Source organism: Loxodonta africana, chromosome 1 (assembly GCF_030014295.1).
Source record: "Loxodonta africana isolate mLoxAfr1 chromosome 1, mLoxAfr1.hap2, whole genome shotgun sequence".
Lineage (NCBI taxonomy): Eukaryota > Metazoa > Chordata > Mammalia > Proboscidea > Elephantidae > Loxodonta > Loxodonta africana.
In genome coordinates, this window is record NC_087342.1 from 193,636,956 (window position 1) to 193,663,281 (window position 26,326).

At 39.7% G+C, this 26,326-nt stretch overlaps 2 protein-coding genes across 5 annotated transcripts in view; both read right to left on the bottom strand.

Moving 5' to 3' along the window:
- KIAA0408 (KIAA0408 ortholog) overlaps window positions 1-21,662 on the bottom strand; it is a 39,792-nt gene extending 18,130 nt beyond the window's left edge. The window contains exons 1-2 of the mRNA XM_023558508.2: window positions 21,552-21,662; window positions 5,288-5,335 (exon numbers count right to left, since the gene is read on the bottom strand). Coding sequence (XP_023414276.2) covers window positions 5,288-5,313 — 26 coding nt within the window. The 5' untranslated portion in view covers window positions 5,314-5,335; window positions 21,552-21,662. The remainder of the gene's footprint in view (window positions 1-5,287; window positions 5,336-21,551) is intronic.
- A 77-nt stretch (window positions 21,663-21,739) lies between these two features.
- The window catches only part of MTCL3 (MTCL family member 3), a 56,828-nt gene continuing 52,241 nt past the window's right edge, over window positions 21,740-26,326 (bottom strand). For 3 of the 4 annotated variants that reach the window (XM_064290617.1, XM_064290603.1, XM_023558441.2), the window contains one exon: window positions 21,859-24,436. In XM_064290617.1, the coding sequence (XP_064146687.1) occupies window positions 23,123-24,436 (1,314 nt within the window). In that variant the 3' untranslated portion in view covers window positions 21,859-23,122. Of the gene's footprint in view, window positions 24,437-26,326 lie in introns of all 4 variants that reach the window. The other variant, XM_023558458.2, reaches the window with a different exon arrangement.

The window sequence follows — 26,326 nt, forward strand, 5'->3', positions numbered from 1 at the left end:
GAAACACACTTGGTCAATAGATATTACCAACGTATTTTTTTTCTTCTCTCCATTCTGAGACCAGACAGCAAAATTACAGTGGACAAGATGGTTAAATGCATATGTGAGATATACATGTACCTTTAACTAACCACTTCATCTAGTTTTTTTTTTTTTTTTTCCGTGAATATCTAAGAATGGTGGTATCAAATTTACATGGTCATGTTTATACAACTATGTCAGATTCTGCTGCAATTGAATTACTCTTCCTGTTCTGATGCAACCTGATTATGTATTTCTGTGACTTAATGTCAAAAATGACAACAATATCAACTATGACTCCAAGGTTAGTTGTCACTCTGGAAGAGATGTACCAATAAGAGATCACACTAAATTATAATACTTTCATTATTTTACCTCATCAAACAAAATCTGAAAACATTGAAAACTATCCTGTGATTCATATGTTAAATTTTATTCATGCTGCCTATTCCTTCTCATAGACTATATACCATAATCTATTGAGGCTATTAGAGTTCTGAGACCAGAAAAAGAACATCTGACTCCGTTGACCAGGAAATCTTCTATTATATTAAATAGTGACTGAAATAATTAGGTTTCTAGCATCCAAGGGTATGTGTATTTAGGGTTTGAAGATGCAGCTTAAATCTGAGATCTGTAATTCTGTTATAACAAAAAAAAACCAAATTCACTGCCGTCGAGTCGATTCCCACTCATAGCGACCCTACAGGACAGAGTAGAACTGCCCGATAGAGTTTCCAAGGAGGGCCTCGTGGGTTTGAAGTGCCGACCTCTTGGTTAGCAGCCGTAGCACTTAACCACTACGCCACCAGGGTTTCCAATTCTGTTATAAGTCATCTAAACTTTCTGAGTTTTAGTTAATTTACATTAAAATGGAGGCTTATCGACAAGGTTGTTATAAACATTAAATGCCACATTGAATGCAATTTGTGAAATTTAAATTTTTTTCTATTTTACATTTAAAATCTTGCTCTGCTTTCAACTAAATATATGTGTAATTAATAAAGTCATATACTTTTTAATGGGTAAAAAACATATTTAAAATGTTTGACTATCCATCTACAATAAGCATGCCTATAAGAAGTCTAACTCTTCAGTTTACTAGTTCATTACCAAATTGCCTTATCAGGTGGCAGCTTATACTAATTATGGGCAAATTTTCCAAGAGTCTATAGCTTCTTGAATGCTGGCATTGTGGAATTAAACTTACATAGCCAGGCAGCAAATGCCACTTTTGTAGTCACAAAAGATGGCTGCTTAATTTCAAATCCCAAATATAAGACAAACACTTAAGACTTATTTTTGTCAGACTGTTCTAAACATATCTGAGTGGGAAACTATTCTACACTGTAATCTATTAATTAATTATAACAGACTAATAAGGAATTTTTTTTTTGTTTGTAATAAGGATTAACTGAGCTGCAATCTATTAACGAGTTAGACTAATAAGGATTAAGAAAATGTTAGCTATAGATGCACAGCTTCACCTCTCAAAACACCCTAATAATACTGGAATCTATATCGTTACTCTTGTCTCAAACTATTTGCTACAGACACTTTGATGATTTTTACCTTTTTCTTTGGCACTCACAATACTATGATTAATTCAGTCAGGAAAAAATGTAATTTCAGATTTAGTCATTAAAAATGTTATCATGCCTCATTTTATCTACTTAGTAATACTGTATTTCTAACTTCATTTTCTCCATCCCCTGTTATTCCTTTCTTTGCTAACCCCCAAAAGTATGAGCCAGTGACCACAAGTATCTGCCATAGCAAATGCACAGCTGCTCTAAAATAAATATGTCAATGAAGACCCAACAAGAGACAGTAGAGAAGAAGCAGGATTTGCTTTTTGTTTTGACTGCTCTAACTTTTATTAATCTTGATTATCTAGTAATCTTTCAGGTTCATCCAAGAACTGCTCACAGGAAATACAGACAGTGCTTATTTTGAGAGACTGGCAGACGACTTTAAAACTGTGCGTAATTAGCTGTGAGCAGAGTATGTCTTGCTGTCCAGTTTACTGGAACTTCTTAGGACAAGTGGGGTAGTTCTACATGAGAGAGAGCAAATGAAAGATAAATAAATAAATAAAATCAAGAGATAGTTGCAGATTTAAGCAGGGACATTACAAAGAGAGAGGAAACCAATTTCATGCTATCTGGAAAAGAGGTACTGTGAGATTCTGTGCTTTATGCCAACCATTTTAAACCACTGGCAATATTAAAAAATCCTCATGAAGTTTCTCTAACAATTATGTAGCAAATGGCTCCATTTTTTTCTCTCTATTCCTAACTCTTCTATAACCACTTCCATATCAGAGTCAAAATGCTGTCAGGCCCTTCTCTTTTTACCTCCCTGAAGACCATCCAGGAATACTCTAAATTTGGCTTGTTCTTGGTAACAGGACTATATCTGAACCCAGGTACTATTCTCGAAGCAGACTAAATCCTGTATTAATTTGCAAAGAGCCAAACTCATCACTTAATATGGAGGAGGGTCAGTCAACAAAGCTTCATCTTTCCAGGGACAGAGCAGTATCTAGTGCCAGGAAATGTGATGGTTATGAATCAAAAAGATGACTTTGGGAAAAAAAATTCTATAGAGCAAAATATGCGCCGATTTTTGTGGCAGGATTTATGTAGCCTTCTTAGCATCTCTGCCTTGTCATAAATACCAAGTGCAATGTGACTACATATATTGCTTCCTCCTCTACAAATAAAGTGGGACCATAGAATCATTATGAGAATTACGTGAGTCAGAGACATTCAAACCAAAACCAAACCTGTTGCGTTAAGTTGATTCGAACTCAGAGGCAGAGTAGAACTGCCCCATAGGGTTTCCAAGGAGTGGCCAGTATATTCCAACTGCCGACCTTCTGGTTAGCAGCCGAGCTCTTAACCACTGCGAACCAGGGCTCCAAGCAAGAGACATAATGCTCCGTAAAAGTGCTAACACTCTTCTGGCTCACAGTGGGTGCTCGATAAATGTCCATTTCTTGATTTCTTATCATGCCCCTCTCTCCCTCCTTTTCTCCTATCTTCCTTCCCTCCTTCCCTTTATTTGTCCTCTCCCTCAATGTTTTCTTTCCCTAGAACACAACTTATGCTGATCTTTCATTAGAAATTTTATAGAAACAAGTCTGCACCTGTTTGAAATCTCTTTTATTTCCAATGACTTTCCTTTGGCCTCAGTATTTTTCAAGTACTTTAAGGATACATGGCAAGTATTTAGAGAACAGCTTTTTTATTGTTAGCAAAAATTTGAATAGACAAATCTTTAAAAAGCTCCTTTTGTTATAATGCTAAGTTAAATATAAAAAATATTAAATTGAAGGGGCATCTTTGTAGGAATAGAATGTTCTGTAATGAAAAGTTATGGGGTGAATTGGTCCAGCAGACAAAAACTCAATTTCAGTGCTCTTTACGGAGGCAAACACAACCCTTCTCTTTGTTCATAGCTGCCACTTTTTTTCTCCCACAGATATCGGCATCTATGTGGGAGAGAAAGAAGGATTTCTGCTATGTGCCCTACCCTCTATGTCGCTTTCATTCTCCATTTCATTACTTTTAGAATTTCATTCAGAATAAAAATTTGTTAGAGCTAATGTGTAAAGGACAGAGTGAACTACATAAGTAGTCTACGACAACTATATGCTGGCATTAAGTAGTTCCTTTTAACCTACCTCCCCCTCCCCAAAGTTGGAAGCCAGAATTGTAAAGAGTTGTGAGTGGGTTGAGTTAGTATGGTGATGGGAGAAAAACAGTCAGTCTGCTAACCTCTGGCCCTACCAGTGAGCAAAACATAAGAGTAACATAGTCAGGGTTCTGACAAATTATTTTCATTCCCCAAATCAGCTTCAATTTGGTCATGCTAAGTCTTTCATCTGAAGGGTGCTTCATTCTTACTATGTCTCCATGGTTACCATTCTGACCTCCATCTTCTCCATTGAAAACTAAATGTTAGCCAAACAATGAAAGAGAGTTTTAGGGAAGGCTTTTTTTAAAAAAAAATTATTAATTTTTTTTAATAGCTACGTCTCGCTTTTGAGATTTTTTTTTCCTAGTACTTGTTTATTGCTCTCTTATTTCCTTTTTCTAAACATATTACTTTTCATATAACTGAAGATTTTTCAAATGTAGATGATTATATATATTCCAATAAAAATGCCAAACACTAGGGGCTGCCAACCTTACAATTCCTGGAGGAATCATTTGCCCTGGGCAGGTTCTGTTTCTGCTTAACTTTAAACTAGGGATTCCCATGCCCATATCCATTGGAGTAATGCACCTTTTCCCTCCAAAATACTCTTGCCATTTCTCCAGGATATTATAAATCATTTGCATCATTTCAACTAATTAACCTACCTTGTTCTTCCCCTTTTGTTTGCAAATGCATCCTTCTAAAGACTACCATGATTAGATTTTGTTACTGGGTGAAAGGAAACATTTTTATTATTATTTATTGCAATTTCAGCATGTTCCTCATGTTCCAAACAAGGTCAAGCAGACACTACCAGAAGAATTTCCAAAGAAATCAATTTTGCCTCCTCATTTAATTGTCTTCTCCTTCTTTTTCTCTCCTGTTTATTTACTCCAAGTAGAAAACACCCAAGCTGTTGGGGCACTAGCTTTACTTCTAGTTAGCTTATAAAATAAAAGTTTTGAAAGATGCTTTTGTCTTGGGAAAACAAATAGCTAAAATTAATGAGCATAAACAAAAGAAGATGTGATGGTATGGTTCCCTTCTACCTGCAGGAGATTAATCCATAATGAATGGCACTCGAATTACAGAAACTGTCATCATGCAATGAGCAAACTCTTAAAACTTGGATAAAACTACATTTATTTATTTATTAACTGCGATTTCCAAATACCAGCAATCTCCAGGGCTGCAAACGTCACTTTGCAAATTAAAAAAAAACTCTTCATTCTAATAAATATATTGAGTGAAATCTGTGTACAGAGTATTGTTCGAAGTGCTGAGAAGCAGCGTTTGAAAAATACAAGCTCAGAGAGTAGACGGCACTCTGTACAGAATTGGGAAATCCACCCTCAGCAGCTGAATCGCCTCGTCCCCAGGAGTCAGTACAGTCCGTTATGTACCCCGCCCCGCTGTTTTTAAAACCAGACGCAGAGACACAGGCAGATGTTGAAATAACCCTCAGCTCAAACAGTACCCGTATTTTGAAACACATCAGCCGCCCCTCTATATTCTGCCACAATTAGGCACTTGGTTTCTAACTTCCAGAAAGAAAACATACCTGTTCGCAGTGGGGAAAAATCCCATGCACGTTCGACCACTGGTCAATCTAGCAATGGAAGGAAGTAGAAAGGATAGCTAGTTATCCCAAAGAGAAAAGTCTCAGCTCGGTTAATCTTGCTTTTTTACAAGAAATGGGAATGCTAAATAAGCACAACCATTCAACAGAGCAGTACTGACAAGTCCTTTTGAAAGCTTCGCAAATCAAAAAGCTGCTCAGCTCAGTGTCACAGCAGCAGCTGAAACTGCTGTGACGTCAGTTACTCGGAGGCGGCCTTCAAGCCACCTCTTCCAACCAGAGCTCTGTAACTTTAGAGCAGCTCACGCTCTGGGTAAACAACTCCAGGTCCAGGACATTTTTAACTTTTATAATGGAGCCCAGTATTTTCAAACTTGCCAGAAGGACTGGTGTTAATATCACACAATGACAATGGCCAACTTTAGCTTTTTCATTAGGAAAAGTAAACTCCTTTTTTTAGAGACAAGAATCCACCCCTCCTGACATACCTCACACCTTCCCCTCCTTGGCTAGCCTTGGGACGCACTCTTCAGTGCCGATAGGAGTTTACCACTGGGCACAGCAGAACAACATGCGCACCAATTTCTGTGTGTGTGTGTCTCAAAAGATTTTTGAAAGCTTAACAAACTTCTGTCTTTATATAAAATACGAATGGGGCATATATAAAGACTGACTTCATAGCTCTTTATGAAGTCTATTATAGCTGCCTGTATGTACAATGATAGTGATGTCTTTAGGTTAGAAGAAATCAGGACCATGGCAAGGGATGATACTGCTTATTTTGGGAGGAAAGAATAAACTAGGTACCCATGTGCTTGTTTCAGCTAAGGTGTGCTACTGCCAAAACAGGAAAACAAGGCAGCCCAAATGTGTGGAAAGGCTTCCTGAGCCATGACCAAATTGGCCTACCATGGAAATGTTAGAATTGCCTCCCCAGGAACATTTCTAGGTTTTGTGTACTTGTTTCTCAATTAGTGTCTATAAAAAAAAAACCCAGTGCCCTCGAGTCGATTCCGACTCATAGCGACCCTATAGGACGGAGTAGAACCGCCTCACAGAGTTTCCAAAGAGTGCCTGGCGGATTCGAACTGCTGACCCTATGGTTAGCAGCCGTGGCACTTAACTACTACTCCACCAGGGTAAGTCTATAAAAAAAAAAAAAAAGTCTACAGCTACTTTAAATCTAATTCAGCAAATATGCTGTGTAAAGTTTAAATAATAAGGTCCTATCCTCAAGTCACTATGAGTCGAAAACAACTCGATAGCACCTCACAACATACTCAAGTCAGAATGGTTTCCTCTGTGTGATCTTTAAAACATTATATATTCACTTTCACATCTGTGCCTGCTTCAAGATAATTACTCTATGGGAGGCTAAAAAGTGTCAAAATAGTAATCTGCACAAAACCAAACCCAACCCAATAGAAAAACGAGCAAAATAGGCCCTTCTCAGAAGAGGAAACATGAATGATCTATAAATATATGAAGAGCTCGTCAACCTCACTGGTAATCAGGGAAATGCTAATTAAACAATGAGATGCCAAATGAAAACTTACATCCACACAAAAACCTGTAAATGAATGTCCCTGGTGGCTTTATTCGCAATAGCCAAAAAACTAGAACAAGCTTAGATGTCCTTCAATTGATAAACAGTTAAACAAACTGTGACACATCCATACCACGGAACACTCAAACTCAAAAACTCATTGCCACAGTCAGTTCGGACTCATAGCAACGCTACAGGACAGAGTAGGCTGCCCCACTGGGTTTCCAAGGCTATAGATCTTTGAGGAAGATTGCCACATCTTTTTCCCGAAGAGTGGCTGGTGGGTTCAAACCAACAACCTTTTGGTTTCAGCAGCTGAGCACTTAACTACTGCGTCACAATGAACAATACTCAGCAATAAAAAGAAGTGAACTATTGATAGATGCAACAACCTGATGCATCTCCAGGGAATTATGCTGGGTGAAGAAAGTCAAGCCCAAAAGATTAAATACTGCATCTAATTTATATAATGTGTTTGAAAGGATAAGATTTTAGAAATGGAGAACACATTAGTGGTTGTCAAGATTGACGACAGGGAGAGCAGAAGGGAAGAGGCTGTGGCTATGAAAGGACAACAGGAAAGATCCTTGGAAATGTTCTGTATCTTGATTGTTGTGGTAGACACACGAGCCTACATGAGATAAAATTGAATAAAACGAAACATACACACAAACAAATGTGTACAAGTAAAACTGGGGAAATCTGAACAAAATTCGTGGATTGTATCAATGTCAATATCTTGGTTGTGATTTTATTCTATACTTTTGCAGGATTTTACCATTGGGGGGAACTGAGTAAAGGATACAAAAAAAAAAAAAGGACTGCCGGCCAGTCGATTCCAACTCATAGTGACCCTGTAGGACAGAGGAGAACTGCCCCACAGGGTTTCTGAGGCTGTAACCTTTATGGAAGCAGACTGTCACATCTTTCTCCTGGGAAGCACCCGGTAGGTTCCAACCAATGACCTGTTGATTATCAGCTAAACACTCAACCACCGTGCCATCAGGGCTCCCTAATCTGCATACCAAACCAAAAACCTGTTATCACCAAGTTGATTCCGACTCAGAGACCCTATAGGACAGAGTAAAACTGCCCCATATGGTTTCCAAGGAGTGCCTGGTAGAATTGAACTGCTGACCTTTTGGTTAGCAGCCGTAGCTCTTAACCACTATGGCACCAGTGTTTCCAATCTGCAAACAGTAGGACTTTAATACATGTATAATAATAGTGACTATTCATTGAGGACCAACTCTCTTTGAGGCTCTGTGCTAAGTACTTAGATTAGATCTTTATCACATTTTACCTTCATAGCAACTGTTTGGAGTTATTATTAACTGCACCTTATTGATAAAACCTTGGCTTAAAGAAGTACCTTGCCAAAGTTCATAGAAACGCACCCATGTGGAGTAGGGCTTGGAACCCATTTCTCTAACTGTAATTAACTCCTTGGAATTTTGAGATCTTAGTTTCAGTTCTACTGCTACCACGTAACTGTGTGATCTTTGAGCCTCGGTTTCTCCTGTAAGGAGACATTTACATTTACTTCATGAGGTTGTTGTAAGAATATGAAGGAATATATTCAGTGCTAGGAACACAATAAATATGTGCTCATTTCTGCCTCCACCCTAACCTGGAAAGGAGGAAGATCCTGGGGGGAGGGACAGTGGGTTCTCCAACAGCATCGATGCAGACTTACGCATTGTTCCTCCTACCTTCTCTTCCACTCCAGACCTTTTAAGCTCTATGTATTCTTTATAAATCTAATTAAGGCTGTTTTTCAAATCCCATCATAAACCCAGGTAGTATGTGGCTAAATTATAGGAGACATTATGTTGGGCCATTCTTGACACTGTCACTAAATGGTGATATTTTAATGTCCTTTTTGAGCATGTTTCGGGGTTCTTTAATGCATCTGCTTCATCTGCTTCTTGGTAAAGTTGATCTTAAACTGTATATAGAATCAAAAACTAAGGGCAGGCTTTGACAAGTATTTTACTCCAAATCTACCACTTATTCTAACACTTACCAACACTGGTTGTTGAATAATTCTTTTTTATATATTATCTAACATTTCCATGCTATATTTCATACTGAAAGGAAGTCATAAAATAACCCAGTTAGAAGACAGGATCTGAAAGCAATAAATATTCAGTACAGGTGTTTTTCAATCTTCTCCCTAAAAACTTTTGTTTTAAAAACTTTGTTATAAGTTCCTAGAGTTATATACATAAAATGAATAGATTTAAAGACTGAGGCTTATAAACTCAGCCCTACAATGATATTCAGATATCTTGAACTTCCTGACATTTTCAGGCAGCTGTCAGAATGGCTGAAATCCTTACGGAAAAATGCAATTTGTTTGTGTACTCCAGGATACTTTTAAACCATTTAAACTTTTAAACCTTCAAACAGAAGTTGATCTAAATTATTGCTCTGTTTCAGAAAGAATTAAAACATTTATGCCTGATGACATGCTTATTTTATTTCAATGTACAACAAATATGTAAACAAATGTACCTAAGAATACTTAGTGAAAAATAAATGCAGAAACACAAGATGTCATTAAGAAACAAAAAAGAAAATTCAGGAAAGGGGCTTGAAAAATTCTCTATTAATGATATTAAGCCACAAAGAAAATATTTTGGAAAGGGTGAGAGATTATGAGTTCATAAATGTCACTATCAAGTGTTTCCATACTTGTGGAATTTCAGAGTCAGAAAGAACCTCTGAAGCCATCTAGCCAAACTTCTCATTTTACAGCTAAGGAAGGAGGCCCTGATGTTAAGTCAACTGCTTAAGGTCAAAAAGCCACTTATTAGCAGTGCCAGGAATAGAATCCAGGTCTTCTCATTCCTAGTGGAGTGCCATGAACTTTAAAATTCCAAGGAGTTCAAGAGAAGGGAATAGAACTCAGGCTGTGAGGAGACAGTGAGAGGCTGATTTCTGGCTTTGTTAAATTTAAAATTCCGTTTTCTTCTAAGTCCAAATGAGGGAGATGATACTCTATGCTGTCTTCCAAGTATAACACAGGAGTCATAAAGCAGAGTATGTGTCCTGGTTACTATTTACCTAAAGAGGCTTGTGTCCTCGGCTAATATAAATACTGGGTCAAACTACAGACACAAAAGGATTTTAAGTGGGTGGTTGAAAAAATCTGGTGATAAATGCAGCTACTTTGCCAGTAAGCACTTAATTTATAATATTCTGTCTGAAGGATGATCCTGAAGCATCATAAACAGTTATATATTTAATCTCTTTACACTTTAACTCTGTGTGAGGCTAAATGGATCTAACTTCTTGCTTATATAGTTTTTCAGTCACGCTTCCTTTATTCTTTAAACATATTTACCAATAAGGGGGGTACTCTATTTCTATCTTCAAAACATTAGAAAAAAATTACTTTTGAACAATTGAACTCATGCATATTAAAGCTAACAGACTATTGTAAGCGACTTATATTTTAAGTAATCCTATCTTTTAGAATAATGTCTTCCCTTTGCAATTTTCAAAGTACTTTAAGATAGGAGTCCTGGTGGTGCAGTCATTAAGAGCTTGGCTGCTAACCAAAAGTTTGGCAGTTCAAATCCACAAGCCACTCCTTGGTAAAACCCCACGGGGGAGTTCTACTCTGTCTTACAGGGTCGCTGTGAGTCGGAATTGAGTCCATGGCAATGGGTAAAGATACATGATCTCAGCTGTTTAGTGGAATTGTCTTGAAATTTAAGTAATCTTAAATTTTTAGGGAGAGGTCTTGGCACTTCAATTAACATCTATTAACAAATGCATTTGTAAGCACCATCTCTGTCCCAGGTGTAATGTGCGACTACAGGGATTCAAAGATGGGTCAGAAAAATCCTTGTTCTCAGTAACTAAAACAACTCTGAAGATGCCTGAAATGTGACCTGCAGTATGCCTGCCTATATCCTGAGTAGCCTACAACAATCTTGAAACAAATTTACAATAGAAAGCCTCTCTGGTAGTTCTCGTAGAATTCCAAGAGGACCACAGTTTAGTGTTTTGCTCAGCCCTGGCTGCAATCACTCAGACAATTATTATTTTTTTAAAAAACTAAAGCTAGAGCTTTCCCTTAGACTTTCTTAATTCAGCCATCTAGTAGTGAGAGCCAGGCTTCTGAATTTTTACAAAGTTCCATAGCTGATTCTGTCAAATTTGGTCCTGTGTGAGAGTCCTAAAACGACAGAGTTTGGATTCTTAGTAAAAGAAATATTATAATACTAACAAGGCTCTATTTTCAGGTATAAAACTGTTAAAGTCATACACAGAGTGGTTATTATTCATGGGAGCTACATATTTAGACTGTGGTGTTTCAGCTAATGTGCTATTTCCCCAGCGCTGGAGGTTTTTCCCTGCAATCATGAGATGTTGGCTCGCTCTCTTCTATTCGCAGAGCGGGTGACATGTCATCAGAGTTTTTAGCCAAGTAGATCTGTCACAGGCTTATGTACAGGCATTTCCAGATGACAGAAACATTCAAAAGAAACAGTTTCAAATTATATGCTGGTTTTAAGTATTGCTTCATATTCTGAAGAAACAAAACAATAAAACATTTTAGAAATGTAGGCTCTATTTAAGACTAGGACAAATCTTGTTTACATCTTTCAAGTTTCTTTCTTTTTTTTGGCATCTCATTATATTATTTCCAGATTCTTGACTTTGGAGATGTTGATAATGATGACAATGAAATCAAAATAATAATAATACCATTCTACCTTTTACTCAGTGACTGGAAAAAGGCCCCGGGGAATGCCTGTCCACCACAAGATGGCTACCCTGAGTCACCTTCTCTCTGCTAGGAAGTTTCAGGGGTATAAAGCAAACTAAGGGTGAGGCCACTTAAGTATAACTTTCAAAGAATTTTAAGTATAATCTTCACAAGAATTAACCCACCCTCCAACAGGGAGTTACTAGCCCCTAACTGGAAATGTTAACTTCATCATCACTGGGTGACAGCACTATATTTCCATCAAATGACTACGAAAATGCCATTAATACAGGAAGCAGTTACTGGCTAGTAACACACTGGCACAGAAAAGAACAGCTAGCACATTGAAAAGATAGAAGGGAGTAAGTTAATACAGTTAAACTTGGATTGGAGCTCAAGAAAGAGATGTTTCATTCACAAAGTATGGTGTGGAGAGGGGGAAGGAAGATCAGAATGAGCGACTGCAAGAGATGACATTAGATTTTGAGGGGTTCATGGGACAGGTCTTGGCACTCAGGTAAAAAGAAATGTGGCATCATAATGTGAGAAGGGTATAGTATAAGATCTGGAAATGAGGGTATAGAAAAGAGATGGCCAAAGTCACACTATACTATAGCCTCAGGCCTCTCTGATCAGAGAACTTCTGTAGAGCCAGCCAGACTCATTCTCCAAGACCAGGGTTCCTTAGTAAGTACACTTAAGACTGTGAACACAGTATCCTGGTGGGCCATTTGCCGTTGAATTTCTCAAACATCCATACAGGAAATGGTGACAGGAGCAAAGAAAAAAAGAAAACCAGATAGTAGCAAAAGCGTGAGAAAGCAGCAGTGGATACTTAGTATACCCTGAAAAACAGCTACGCTTAGCCCCTATACTATAAACCTTTCTTCTTGTTACCATAGATATATTTTGCCAGATAAGATTTCTATGACCTCATTCTTTCCTATCCAACTATTTTGAATCCACCTGCTAAAAGTAGAACCCACCTTCTGCCAATAACAAGTCATTATTTTGGAATCAATTACATTCCCTCTAAATAAGCAGCGTGAGCAGAGACATGTGTTTCCCCTCCTAAAGAGCTTTCTCACCTCGAGGTTTGTGAGGTCAAAGGCTGGGACATCCTCCCTTTCCTTTAACTACCTCCCTTTGGCTGCTTCACTGTGGCTTCCATTATATGATATCTTAGTACATTTTAGGGTAACGTTAAGGCCCTCTAGGAGGCAGGCCTGGTGGCTGAGCAGACACGTGTTTCCTTTTAGGAAAGGTGCTCAGATTCCTAAAAGTTACCTAAAATCTGGATGGAATAAATGTTGGTGACATGTCATGTTTAACCTCTCCCTACAACTTTCTAAATGATTTATCTAGGCCAACATATATGATGCTCTATTTTAAAAGCTGAACTCTGTTTCTTCTGTCTAGGAGTTAATAATACATAGGCAATTACAAGGCTTATTAAAAAATTGCACATGCTCAGGGAAAAAAGGAAGATTGTACACTAGACACTAAACAGTTTTCTGACTTTAAGAAATAAAAGGCCATAGTAGGTGCTGAACGTCTTGATTCAAAATGGCAAATACCAGTACATTTCAGCTCACTAATGCCTAGGATATTGATCTTTAGGCAGTCCATTTCATTTTTGAAGAATTCAGATTTTCCTAGAGTCATACTTCCTACATTCCACATTCCAGTTATTTATTAATGGATGTTTGCAGTTGTTTTTTCTCATTTTGTGTTATGTCACATCACCAAATGAATGTCCTAAGAGCTTGACTCCATTCACATCATTAAGGTCGACTCTACTTTGAGAAGGCAGCTCTTCCCTAGTTGTCCTTTGAGTGCCTTCCAACCTGAGGGGCTCGTCTTCTGGCACTATATCAATGTTCCTGTCTATTTATACGGTTTTCACTGGCTGATTTTTCAGAAGTAGACTGCCAAGTCCTTCTTCCTAGTCTGTCTAGGCTGGAAGCTCCACTGAAACCTGTCCACCATGGTGACCCTGTTGGTATTTGAAATACCTGTGACATAGCTTTCAGCATCACAGCAACATGCAGCTGCCACAGAACGACAAATTGACATATGGTCTACTATGCCAAGAATGGCAAATTGAAAAGGAATGGTGAAGCATTCATTGTCAAAAAGAACATTTCAAGATCTATCCTGAAGTACATCACTGTCAGTGATAGGATAGGATACTATCCATACACCTACAAGACCAGTTAATAGAACTATTATTCAAATTTACGCACAAGCCACTAAGGCCAAAGATGAAGAAACTGAAGATTTTTACCAACTCCTCCAGGCTGAAATTGATACAACATGCAATCAAGACACACTGATAATTACTGGTGATTGGAATGCAAAAATTGGAAACAAAGAAAGATTGGCGGTAGGAAAACATGGCCTTAGTGATAGAAAGCATGCTGGTGATTGCATGATAGAATTCTGAAAGACCAATGTGTTCTTCATTACAAATGCCTTTTTTTCAACAACATAAATGGCAACCATACATGCAGACCTCACCAGACGGAAAACACAGGAATCAAATGGACTACATCTGTGGAAAAAGACGATGGAGAAGCTCAATATTAGTCAGAACAAGGCCAGGGGGCAACTGTGGAACAGACCATTAATTGCTCCTATGTAAATTCAAGTTGAAGGTGAAGAAAATTAGGGCAAGTCCACGAGAGCCAAACGACAACCTTGAGTGTATCACATCTATATTTAGAAACCATCTCAAGAATAGACTTGACACACTGAACACTAATGACTGAAGACCAGACAAGATGTGGAATGACATCAAGGACATCATACATGAAGAAAGCAAGAGGTCATTAAAAAGACATGAAAAAAAGAAAAGACCAAAATGGATGTCAGAAGAAACTCTGAAACTTGCTCTTGAATGTCAAGTAGCTAAAGCAAAAGGAAAAAATGAAGTAAAAGAAATGAAGACAAGATTTCAAAGAGTGGCTCGAGAAGACAAAGTATTACAATGATATGTGCAAAGACCTGGAGTCAGAAAAACCAAAGGAGAACACATTCTGCATTCCTCAAGCTGAAAGAACTTAAGAAAAAATTCAAGCCTCAAGTTGCATTACTGAAGGATTCTACAGGGAAAATATTAAATGACACAGGAAGCATCAAAAGAAGATGGAATGCATACACAGTCACTATACCAAAAAGAACTCATGTCAAGAGGTGGCATATGACTGAGAGCTGACGGTATTGGATGAAAAAGCCCAAAAGCTGCACTGAAGCCACTGGTGAAAAACAAGGCTTCAGGAATTGATGGAATACCAACTGAGATGCTTCAACAAACAGATGCAGCACTGGAAATGCTCACCCGTCTATGCCAAGAAATGTGAAAGACATCTGCCTGGCCAACCGGCTGGACCAGATCCATACTTATGCCTATTCCCAAGAAAGGTGATCCAACTGAACATAGAAATTATCCAACAATATCATTAATATCACACACACGTAAAATTTTGCTGATCATTGTTCAAAAGTGGCTGCAGCAGTGTATCAACAGGGAACTGCCAGAAATTCAAGCCACATCAGAAGAGGACATGGAACCTGGGATATTATTGCTGATGTCAGATGGATCCTGGCTGAAAGCAGAGAATACCAGAAAGATGCCTACCTGTGTTTTATTGACTATGCAAAGGCATTCGACTGTGTGGATCATAATAAATTATGGATAACACTGAGAGGAGTGGGAATTCTAGGACACTTAATTGTGCTTATGAGGAACTGTACACAGAGCAAGAGGTAGTTGGAAAAGAACAAAGGGATATGGCATGATTTAAAATCAGGAAAGTTATGCTTCAGGGTTGTATCCTTCTACCACACTTACTGAATGTGTATGCTGGGCAAATAATCAGAGAAGCTGGCCTATATGAAGAATGCATCATCAGGATTGGAGGATCACTGACAACCTGCATTATGCAGATGACATAACCTTGCTTGCTAAAAGTGAAGAAGGCTCGAAGCACTTACTGATAAAGATCAAAGACCACAGCCTTCGGTATGGATTATGCCTCAACATAAAGAAAACAAAAATCCTCACAACTGGACCAATAAGCAACACCGTGATACATGGAGAAAAGATTAAAGTTGTCAAGGATTTCATTTTACTTGGATCCACAATCAACAGCCATGGAAGCAGCAGTCAAGAAATCAAAAGACGCATTGCATTGGGTAAATCTGCTGCAAAGGACCTCTTCAAAGTGTTGAAGAGCAAAGACGTCACGTTGAAGACTAAGGTGTGCCTGACCCAAGCCATGGTATTTTCAGTCACATCATATGCATGTGAGAGCTGGACAATGAATAAGGAAGAACGAAGAAGAGTTGATGCCTTTGAATTGTGGTGTTGGAGAAGAATATTGAATATACAACGGACTGCCAAAAGCATGAACAAATCTGTCTCGGAGGAAGTGCAGCCAGAATGCTCCTTAGAGGCAAGGATGGCGAGGCTACATCTTACATACTTTGGACGTGTTGTCAGGAGGCATCAGTCCCTGGAAAAGGACATCATGCTTGGCAGAGTACAGGGTCAGTGGAAAAGAGGAAGACCCTCCACAAGGTGGATTGACACAGTGGCTGCAACAATGAGCTCAAGCATAACAACGATTGTAAGGATGTTGCAGGACCGGGCAGTGTTTCGTTCTGTTGTGCATAGGGTCGCTATGAGTTGGAACCAACTTGATGGCACTTAACAATAACAACAACAGACAAAATAGTGATCTTCTCTCTGTTCCCACACCCTTTTAATTCTTAAATGTATAAGTTAGGGCAGGTACTTCTGACATAAACTTAAAGGGCTGACTTTAAAAGCATACATGTTGGACAGCCTCAGAAAGGAACAAAATTTTTTTCAGCCCTCAAGAATCACTTATGCATACTGTGTGTTAATATAAATTATACAAGCAGCTCAATTCTAAACATCCATAACAGGCTATACTTTTTCAGAATCAGTATTTTCTACAGCCCCATCTCTCAAGTATTGAGGATATGAAAGCTCCTGAAGAAGTCAAGAAATTGCACCGTTCCTGAATACTAGAAGGGGATTTGGTCACTTTGTTCAATGAATATGAATTCTAAACTTCTCTGAAAAGTTTTAACTTTTAAATGAGTATAATCTTGCAATTTACTGTTAAAATATCTTTTTTGGTAAAAGGTGAAACTTTTAAATTATTTACTTAATATTTCTAAAAATGTACTGGGAATTTAAAAGAAAGATTATCGCAACAAAATTAGAATTGTATGAACTGAGCTTGAAATAACTTAAAAAAAAACTTCGTTAGAAAACATTTAAAGAAACATTCTAATGCACAAGTCAATGAAATTAAGAGAAAAAATTTTAAAGGCAGGATGGTTGTTAAAAATCACTGATTTCATATTCTTACATCACAGAAATATAACATCAATAAAAGTTTGCAGTTTCATTATCAGGTGCTGAGATTCTGGCAGTACCTTATTTTGGAAAATTCCTACAAGAAAACACAACAATGAACTAAAACATCCTTCAAAACTGTTTAACAATGAAAATGAATGATGACAAAATGTTAATATTTTTACGTTTATTAAACATAAAAGCCAGTTGCCATTGCGTCGGCTCCAGCTAATGGTGACTCCACGTGTACCAGAGTAGAACTGAGCTCCACAGAGTTTTCAATGGCTGTGGTCTTTCAGAAGTAGATTGCCAAGCCTTTCTTCCCAGATGCCTCCATGTGGATTCAAAAAACCAACCTTTCGGTCAGTAGCTAACTGCGTAACTGTTTGTGCCCCCCAAGGGCTCTATTAAAGTTAAGCATCTGCAATATAAAATAAGATGAGGCTCTGCAGGACAACACAGCATGGCTCACTGATGAGCCATGCTGCGTTGTCCTGCAGAGCCTTCTGAGGTTCACACTTGCTGTTAACACTTTGATCAAGTGGGACTACACCAATATTCTACTCAAAAGTTGTTCCTGGAAGTATTTTTAAAAAATTATAACTTTGCTATGAGCATTACAGAGCTATTTTAGAACTGTGAGTTAAGTAGAGAAAATACACAAAAATACGGTTCTGTTAGGGAGAGAAGCAGTGGGCAGAAACGGATTTACTAGAGAGTCTATGATTTTGTACACACTTTAAGAATGACCGACATTGAAAACAGTCACCAACACTCTCCCCTCTCCCAACTGATCAACACAAAAATACTATTTAGAAACATCTAGGATGTTACCACAGTTATTACTATAAATATGAAGGCTTTCCTGATGTGTCCTGATCATAAAGCCCTCTTACGCTGTATGAGTTTCCCTCTGAAATTCCACATGTAGGCTGCTAAGAACACCAGGCCCTACCCATCAAGTGTTAGTTTCATCAAAAGAGGTATGCAATTGCTTCATCTACCAAAAACCAGAGAATTACAAACACAGAATCAAAACCATCTTTCATTATTGGTTTATAGCTAGGTTTTAAACAGAAGTACCTTCACAAATGCTGTCTTTGAATTGCACCAAATACCAGTAGTTTACTAGATAATCAACTTTTCTCACTTTTTTTTTTTTTTTCTGAAAACTGATTTTAGTTCTGGGTTAACAAAAGTGTCCAGGGTGTTTTCTCACTTTTTGATATTCTCTACCACTTTCTTTACCATTAGGGCATCTGACTCAAAGTATGGCTCTACCAGATGAAACTGGGGTGTAGTTCTATGAGAATATAGTTACAGATACTGCAAGAATATTTGGAGTTAAAGCTGAGCCACCAAATTGACATTCCAAATTTCGCTGGCAGCTGATTAAATAATCATATTCCACTCCACCCCACGAACTGAGGTGAGGGTTGGCAAATGCAGCCCAAAACACATTCCAGGCTCACCACTGAATTTTCCTTTGTTTTATAAGTTTGAGTTATTTATGCTTAAAAATAGCCAGCTGAATTCTTTTCTTCTTAAATCTAGGCCAAGCCACCAAACACACTCCTTCCTATGCCCAAGAATATGCATGCAAAGAAACTCCCTAAAATAAGGATTGTGTGTTTGCATTTATTTTAGTGTTATGTTTAAATAGCATAGCTTCAGAGATGCACATAGAAGAGCCCTTGTGTCAAATTTGGAGACTTTGTTCTCTAAGTGAATAAAAACGCTTGGCTATTACTCTCTTGGGCTAGCTAGTTAGCTCAACAAAGATCAAGTAACAGGGTCAAAGAAGAGGGCGAGGATCCTCTTTCTGAGGTCTTGGGCACCATCTCTGGTAACATCTCCTCCCAAGTTAGCATTTTACGGTATAAGAAAGGTATGTGCCCTGGCTCCGGGGTGCTAACAGAATAGTCTAACAGTTCAGGGAGAAGACTGCAATAGAAAAGGTCACCTGTGCCTGCTGCCCGTTTGCTGAGACCACCTCCCCTCCAACTGGTCAGAGCATGTTCCTTGGGGTACAGCAGGTTTGAATTTACTGATTCTAGATGTGTTTCTCAGTAAACACCAGAGTGGGAGAGAGGTGTGTGTGTACATACAAGCACAACTGTGGGGTCAGCTATGCAGTGATGAGGGCAGCATTGGAAAGAGCCACTGTGCAGTAAACTCACCTCACCAACTCCGGCGGGGTTATCAGAGCAACTTCAAATCCCCAGAATCTGTGAGCAGGGGACATGTCAGTCCTGTTTCAGCCCACTTTCCCCTTCTGTGATATTTCACTGGGGTTCTATACATGGAAGGTCTGGATGAGGTTCAAGAATTTTCACATAATTCTTCTATAAAGTCAGTGCCTTAGGAGTTCATAGGGGCAATTAATGCCCCTGTTGCCAGGATGACTTTAGGTCTTAAAAAGAGATCTGAAGAGGAGGCAGATGTCCTGGTTAGCCCAGACACCTTTACTCAAATCACATGGTATTGCTAAAATATTTGCACTAGTCCTCCATACACTTAGAGTGTCAACCCATTTAAAGAAGGCTGGGGATTTCTTTCTGTTTTCTTAGAGAAATCAAATGTGTTCAACAAATAAGAGTACATGTTAGAGTTAGCTGTTTACATGTCTATCTTGCTCAATCAACTAATAAAAAGCTCTAAAAATGAGACAGTCTTAGAGCCCAACCTTTCTAGGAGACACCTACACCAAGCAGAACAGGCTGCACATTGTCCAGAAATTATACTTGACAAGATAACCAGAGAACGGGCCATTGCATAGCTGGCCTCAACCGGTTTTAGCAAGGTTTCTATGCCATCTTAACATTTCAAGTGACCTGTTAGCTCATTATGTGCAAAACAACATATAAGCACCCGCCTCTGGAAGGAGACTTAACATGCTGATGAAGGAAAACTGACCTCTTCCTCCATCCCAGGGGATTGAACACTTGTCTGGAGAAAATGCACAGTCATCCTAATCCCTGAGTATTCACAATGAATTTGCATTTCCTTGTACGCTCTCTGTAAAGGCCCGCCTCCTCAAGCTGCCTGCAAGCAGTCTTGGAGGCAAAAGCCCCAACTGCCTCCATTCCTTGGCCAAGGAAATAAAGGCGCCTTTCTGATCTCCCACCTTGGCCTCTTGTTTATCACCTGTAGCAAGTCATACCAAGCAGAACCTGCGGTTTCCACCCAGCAACAAAAAGAGCAGCAATGGAACCTCACTCTTCTCTACACCTAGCATAGCAGCTATTTAAAATGTTTGTTAAATAAACAAAAGATTCATGCCTCATCTTTTTGCTCCATTTTCATATATTTTTCATATGCTCCTTCCCATTTTGTTTTGGACAGTAGAGTCATCCATCATTCCTGGTGGATTTATGGGAAGCTGTATCATTTCTCTGCATCAACACAGAGGAACTTTGTGACAGAGACTCCCCCCCAAACAAAACAGAGCAACAAAATTAAAAAAAAAAACCAAAAACATGAAAAGTATGAGCAGTTATTTTAAATTGAACTTTTTGGCAATCATTAAGTGTTTTTTGTTTTTTTAATTAATACTCAAAGGGAAAAAGATGTGCTGTGGGATGAGATTATAAACTGAACCCTTTGCAAGTTACATTTCTGGGCTTCAAAAGGCTGTACTGCTCTTGAGGTGGAGTAAAGATTTCTCACATATTATTCTTTACGTTGGGGCACAAGGTATTTTACATTACCACAGATTTTCATGTTTACCAACCTGTGAATATCTACAAGTGCATGACTGCAACAAGTGCTAGTATATTTATGAATCTTGGGTGGCACTGGTACATTACAGCTCACTGGTAAACTGCCAACGAGATGGACACAATCTTTCTTGGTTCATGCAGCCTTCTGGGTCCATGGAGTCTATCCAGGCCACTTTGACACATGGAGCAAAGGTGATGGTCAGGTTCACTAAAGAAAGAGATGTATGTCTAGAGGGCAGGTCTCCCATCAGAACAATGCTACTGGCCTTGAATTGTGATTTAATAGAATTGTAGAGAATTACTGTATTATTTCCCTATTTAAATTATCTACAATATTTCTAGCATATTTTCTGCTCTGGAGGAAGTTCTGTGTAGCAATCTATTATAGAAAACAGGGCTCCAGGCAATGAACTTGATCAGCAACATTTAGATTGAGGTATAATAATAACTAAAGGCAGAAACAACTGGTTTGGTTGGAAACCTGGTCAAATACAGTAGGATGGAGATAATTATTTTCTCAATAAACTCAGGCCTGATCCACTGTCATACTTCCAAACACATCTCCTCAGACAGAATACCATCAGCACTGCAACAAATAATTGAAGTTTCCCTGAGGCTTACCATATTTTTCACACACATTTACTGGATGTCAAAATTACCTCCCAGCAAAGAAGGCTTTATAAATCTATATTTTTATATTTGGAAATACAGTCAATTTATGAATGTCCGGCTTTTGGATTATCATAAAAATCAACTAAGAAATCATTGAGAGACTGAGTCAATTTCTATAGCCCATCTGCCAGTAGAAGATGCAAAAATTAATGTGATTCATACACAAAAAAAATTCACACTTACTTCCTTACCTGAAATTTTAGGGCTTGGGCTTCTTGTTGAATTTTGTAGTGGTAAGATGAGTTGTCTTTTTAAAGAAATAAGCAGTCTTCAGTGTTTTTATAGCATTGGTTACTACAGAAATTATACTTCTTTTACTTCTTGTCTTGAAGGGTGAACAAAATAAACAAACTGAAAATGCTACAATGAATGGTAAATGATGAAAGACTCACAGCACAAAAAACAGTGTAAAAAGGAAGACAAGTTTAAATATTGTTGTGTAAGAAAGCGATGAAAATAATACAAGAATGAGAATAAGTAAAATGATAGGCTGGAACATCTGGGAAGGTAAATACAAAAAGAAGAGTTAATTAATAATAATTAAAAATTTAAGCTCGTAATCAACTAATCTAAGTATTTGCTCAACTTAAGAAAGAAGAACCCTCCTTGAAGCCTATATTTACCAAAGGTAACATAGCTGAAAGCCTATTATTACACACAGTGCTTTCTCTCACTGATTTCTATTTTTTTCCCCTGAGGGTACAATTTAAAAAACACATATTCACATTATTCAAGAAATCTGCAACAAGAAAATGGAAAATCAATTATTTGGTATCATAAACACAAGAAATAAGCTTAAACATTCCAAAATTTGACAAGTTTTATCATAAAACTTTCTTTTTATAGCAAAGCAGAGCAACGTGCAAGATAAATAAGCGACAGAATTGCAGTATGTCTGCCTGTGGTTACTAACAGGCAGATAATCTAATGTCAAGCTCCTGTGTATAATTTTTAAACATAAATGCCTCGCATCTCTTTAAAAGCCATGCATGCTGTCGTACTTTCATTGGTTCTCCAATGGATAGCGAGCACCATGCCTGCCAGAGGTGGAGCACTGCCTGTTTTGTTTTATACATTATCTCTTACGTGGTTGACAAAGCACATTGGTCTTTAAGTGGCCGCCATGCCGGGCCAGAGCAGCTCAGTCCAACACATCGGGTGTGCCTCTACAAATCAGGATGAAGGAAAAATGCTAGTTTTCCCTGTTCCACAAAGTTATTGCTATTTCCCTGAGGTGGTAGAATCAGTGTGGTTTTCTTAGAGGTACAGTAAACACTCCTTCCCCACTCCTAAGATTCTCCACCATGGAGGGGACAATAAAATTTTCTCCAGAAATAATGATCATGCTACTTCAACTTGTAGATAATAAGAGAAGCTTCCATTTGTACCTTTTGGGAAGGCCTTAGACACAGTATCATCTCTCCTTACCACTTGGTTTCTACACTTTACCAGTAGCTATGCATCAATTTTGTTGGTCTTACACTTTTTATATCTTTTCTTGAAAACTGCAAATTCGCAAATGAAGATTCCTATTCAAGTTCTCCTTGCAGCTTCATCTGTTAGAATAAGTAGGGTAATATTGAAAATGTTGCCTTTCTATAAATAATGCTTAAAACACCCTTTAGTCTTTACACAAAAATTGGAGGATTCAATTTTCCTTTTAAACAAGGCAGAGGGGAAATAAATAAGGAGTGACTGACTGCGTTACAAAAACCTCAGGCCTGAAGAAGGTTAGTGTAAAAGAAAAGGCACGCTGTGGGCTTCAAAACCCAGAGAGGCTCTGAGCTGGGCCTTCCCTAAAGCGGGGCGTGGAAGTCGGTGCGTGGAGCCGCCCCACCAGCGAGCGCGGCTCCGCGGGCCAGCCTCCCATCGCCGTAGCTCGCAATAGGCAGAACTGTACCTGACTCACGGATATGGGCTCCTCGGCACCGCGGTCCTCGGAGGACTTGGGCACCTCGAGACGGTCGATGAAGGTCTGCAGCTCCTTGCGAAAGGCCTTCATCTGCGCGTTGATGCGGTAGAGCAGCTCGTGTTCGCGGATGCGGCTGCCGTCGTCCTCCTCGTCCATCAGTCCGAACAGGTCCCCGTTGGCCACGTAAATGCGCGCCTCGGTGATGATGGTGCTCGTGTCGGCGATAAGCCGGTCGATGGTCTTGCCCAGGCGCTCGGCCTCCGAGCGGATGTCCTTCATCTGCTGCCGGTCAGAGAAGCTCTTGGGCCAGGGCCCGGGCGCCGGGTAGAAGGAGCGGGTGGGCGTGAGGCAGCGGATGTTGCGCACCTCCTCGGAGTCGCTCTCGCCGCCAATGGGCCCTTCACGCTTGCGGTGCGGCGGCCGGGAGTCGTCGTCGCTTTCCTTCTTGCCTGCGTCGCTCTCGGCGTCGCTGTCGCGGGGGCTGCCTCGGATGCCCAGGTGCGAGGCCAGGTCGTAGCGCTGCATGTTGGACATGAGCACGCGGTTCTCGTATTGCAGCTGCATGACCTTGCCGCTGAGCTCGTTGATCTGCAGGCGCGCCGCCTTCAGCTCCTCCTGCAGGGCCTCGGTCTTGGCGCTGTCGTGGTGTCGCGCGCTGTCGTGGCCACCCGACTTGTACTTGTACTTGTTGAGCTCCGCTGTGATGCGCTTGTTCTGCTCCTCCAGGTCGGCCACGTTCCTCCGCAGCAGCTCCGTCTCGTCTTCTACCAGCTGCAGGTGTTGCCGCAGCTCCGACAAGGACTCACTCTGCTCCCTCATGAGGGGGTTGGCCGAGCCGTTGAAGTCATCGCCTCTCAGGTCGTCAAGTTCCGCTTTCAGGCCGCGGTTCTCCACCTCCAGTTCGACGATTTTCCTGCCCAGGATGTTGGCTTCTTCCTCCACCAGCCTCAGCCGTAGCTTGAGCTCAGCCTCCCTGGTGCTGGGAGGTCCCCCCGCTTCTCCTTTGGGTAAAGGGCTGTCCAGATCTCCATAAAAGGATCTGTATTTCTGGAGCTCGTGTTCAAATCGGTCCTTTTCTTTATCAATCTTGGCCATTTTCTTTCTCATCAAAGCCGCTTCTTCTTTAACGAACTGCAGCTGGCATTTCAGATCTCCACTGTCCTCCTCATTTGGGGAAAAGAGGGGGAGAGGACAGGAGATCATTTTTATGTAAAACAAGAAAACAATCAAAAATGGCACCTGCTAGAGTAATTTTTCTTGTAATTTAGATTTGATTCAAGAGAAGGAGAGAATGAAGATGCTGTTATTTTGTCCAAATCATCCAAATTCTTTGGCAAATGTAAGATTAGGACGACATTCAGTTCTAAACTGGCACTAGTGCTCAGGCTCATGATGACTTGGCCTTACAGAAAATAATCTGCTCTCCAGCTTTAGTTAAGGATGAATTTTTGAAAAGATTTTTAAAATAGGGGAACTTTAACACTGGAATGGTCCATCCAAGGGGAAACTGGTAGGTATTCTGTCTAGGTCACAGTAATAATAGGGCATATTCCCATCAGTCCAAAATGGATAACGTCAGTCATTCCCGGGGAACAGGCAATGGAGTAGACCCAGTAGAAGTTCCTCTCACAGGCTCTCATGACAACCTTCAAGCCCAAATCATTGTAACTAAATTGAAAAGCACAAAAGAAGAGAAATGGTAATCAGCTCTTTCTCCGGCAGATAGTACAGAAGCATATTATTATGTTCATGAAGAACAGAAGACTCTTCCACGAACTTCTCTAGTCTTAAACCTGTCACTAATTTAAGGAGGTAATTTGGACCAATCATGGAACTTCTGTGAACTGTGGTTTCCTCATCTTTAAAATGGTAATAAAATTGCCTTTCTTATCCAGCATTGAGAGTCACCTGTGTTTGAGATGTACTCTGGAGTAGAAGTAGCAACCACTTGTGGTGACAGTGAGGAGAAAAAATGAGCTTCTTTCAGGGATGCTCAGTAAATATGGCCGAGAGCCTTTGAGATGGAGGAAGTGGACAACAGGGCACAGATCTTCTGTCCTCCCATCTGCAAAGGGGAATACGGGGGTTTTGAGAGCTGCAGGGTGTGTGCAAAGTCTGAACTTCACATATCTTAAGTCCTCACATTGGCCATGGCAGGAAAGCAACATTATCTCCCTCTTAAAGATATGGTAACAGAGCTCCAGGGAGGTTTATTGACATGGCAGAGCACAGGTTAGTAAGTCTCAAAGCACAATCTGTATTTAGGCCTGTCTGATTCCAAAGCCATGTTCTTTCCACTGCACATGCTGCCTCCAGAAAACAAGCACCAAAGGAGAAAAGTAGGCCAATGGTGTAAAATTAAAGAAAGCAGATATGCTAGCTTGTACACGTTCCTCTAGAAGAGGTTGAGAAGGAATGAGAGAAGCACAGAAAGAAGAGAGGGGAGAATCTCAGCAGCACCCTGAGAGGAAGGTAAGAGGGTATGTCATGGGAGGATTTGATGTGAGAATCCACTTCACGAGGGAAGAGAGAAGTTTTGGTCCTACCAGAGACTATGCATTGGGGTTCTCAAACTAATTCGATGAGAATGAAACCAAGAACCTATTGCAGTATTTAATATCATATCAACACATGAATCAAAGATAACCCTGAAGTTTTGAGCTTAAATGTCTGGCTGGATTGTGCTGCCAATAATGAGGTTAGAGAACAAACACAAAGAGGTGCAGGTTTTGTGTGAAGAATATGGGTTTGACTTTTTAAAATGCTGTCTTTAAGGTCAGTAGTGGAGGGATACCTAATGGAAATACCTATCAACAGGCATGCAGCGTCTCGGCTGAAGACCCATAAGTGCTCAGGTCCAGAGGTGAGGATGTAAGAATCAGATGCATGGAGGTGATGGCCAAAGATACTGCAATTATTGTAAGGCCAACAGAAGAGAAGAAGAACAGAAAGGGAGACAGATAAGAAATGGTCAAAGGTTTGGGAGGTGGAGCAAGAGAGAGTGCAGCGTCCCGCAGGCCAACAGTTAGAGACAATGCTTGAATAGAAAGGTGA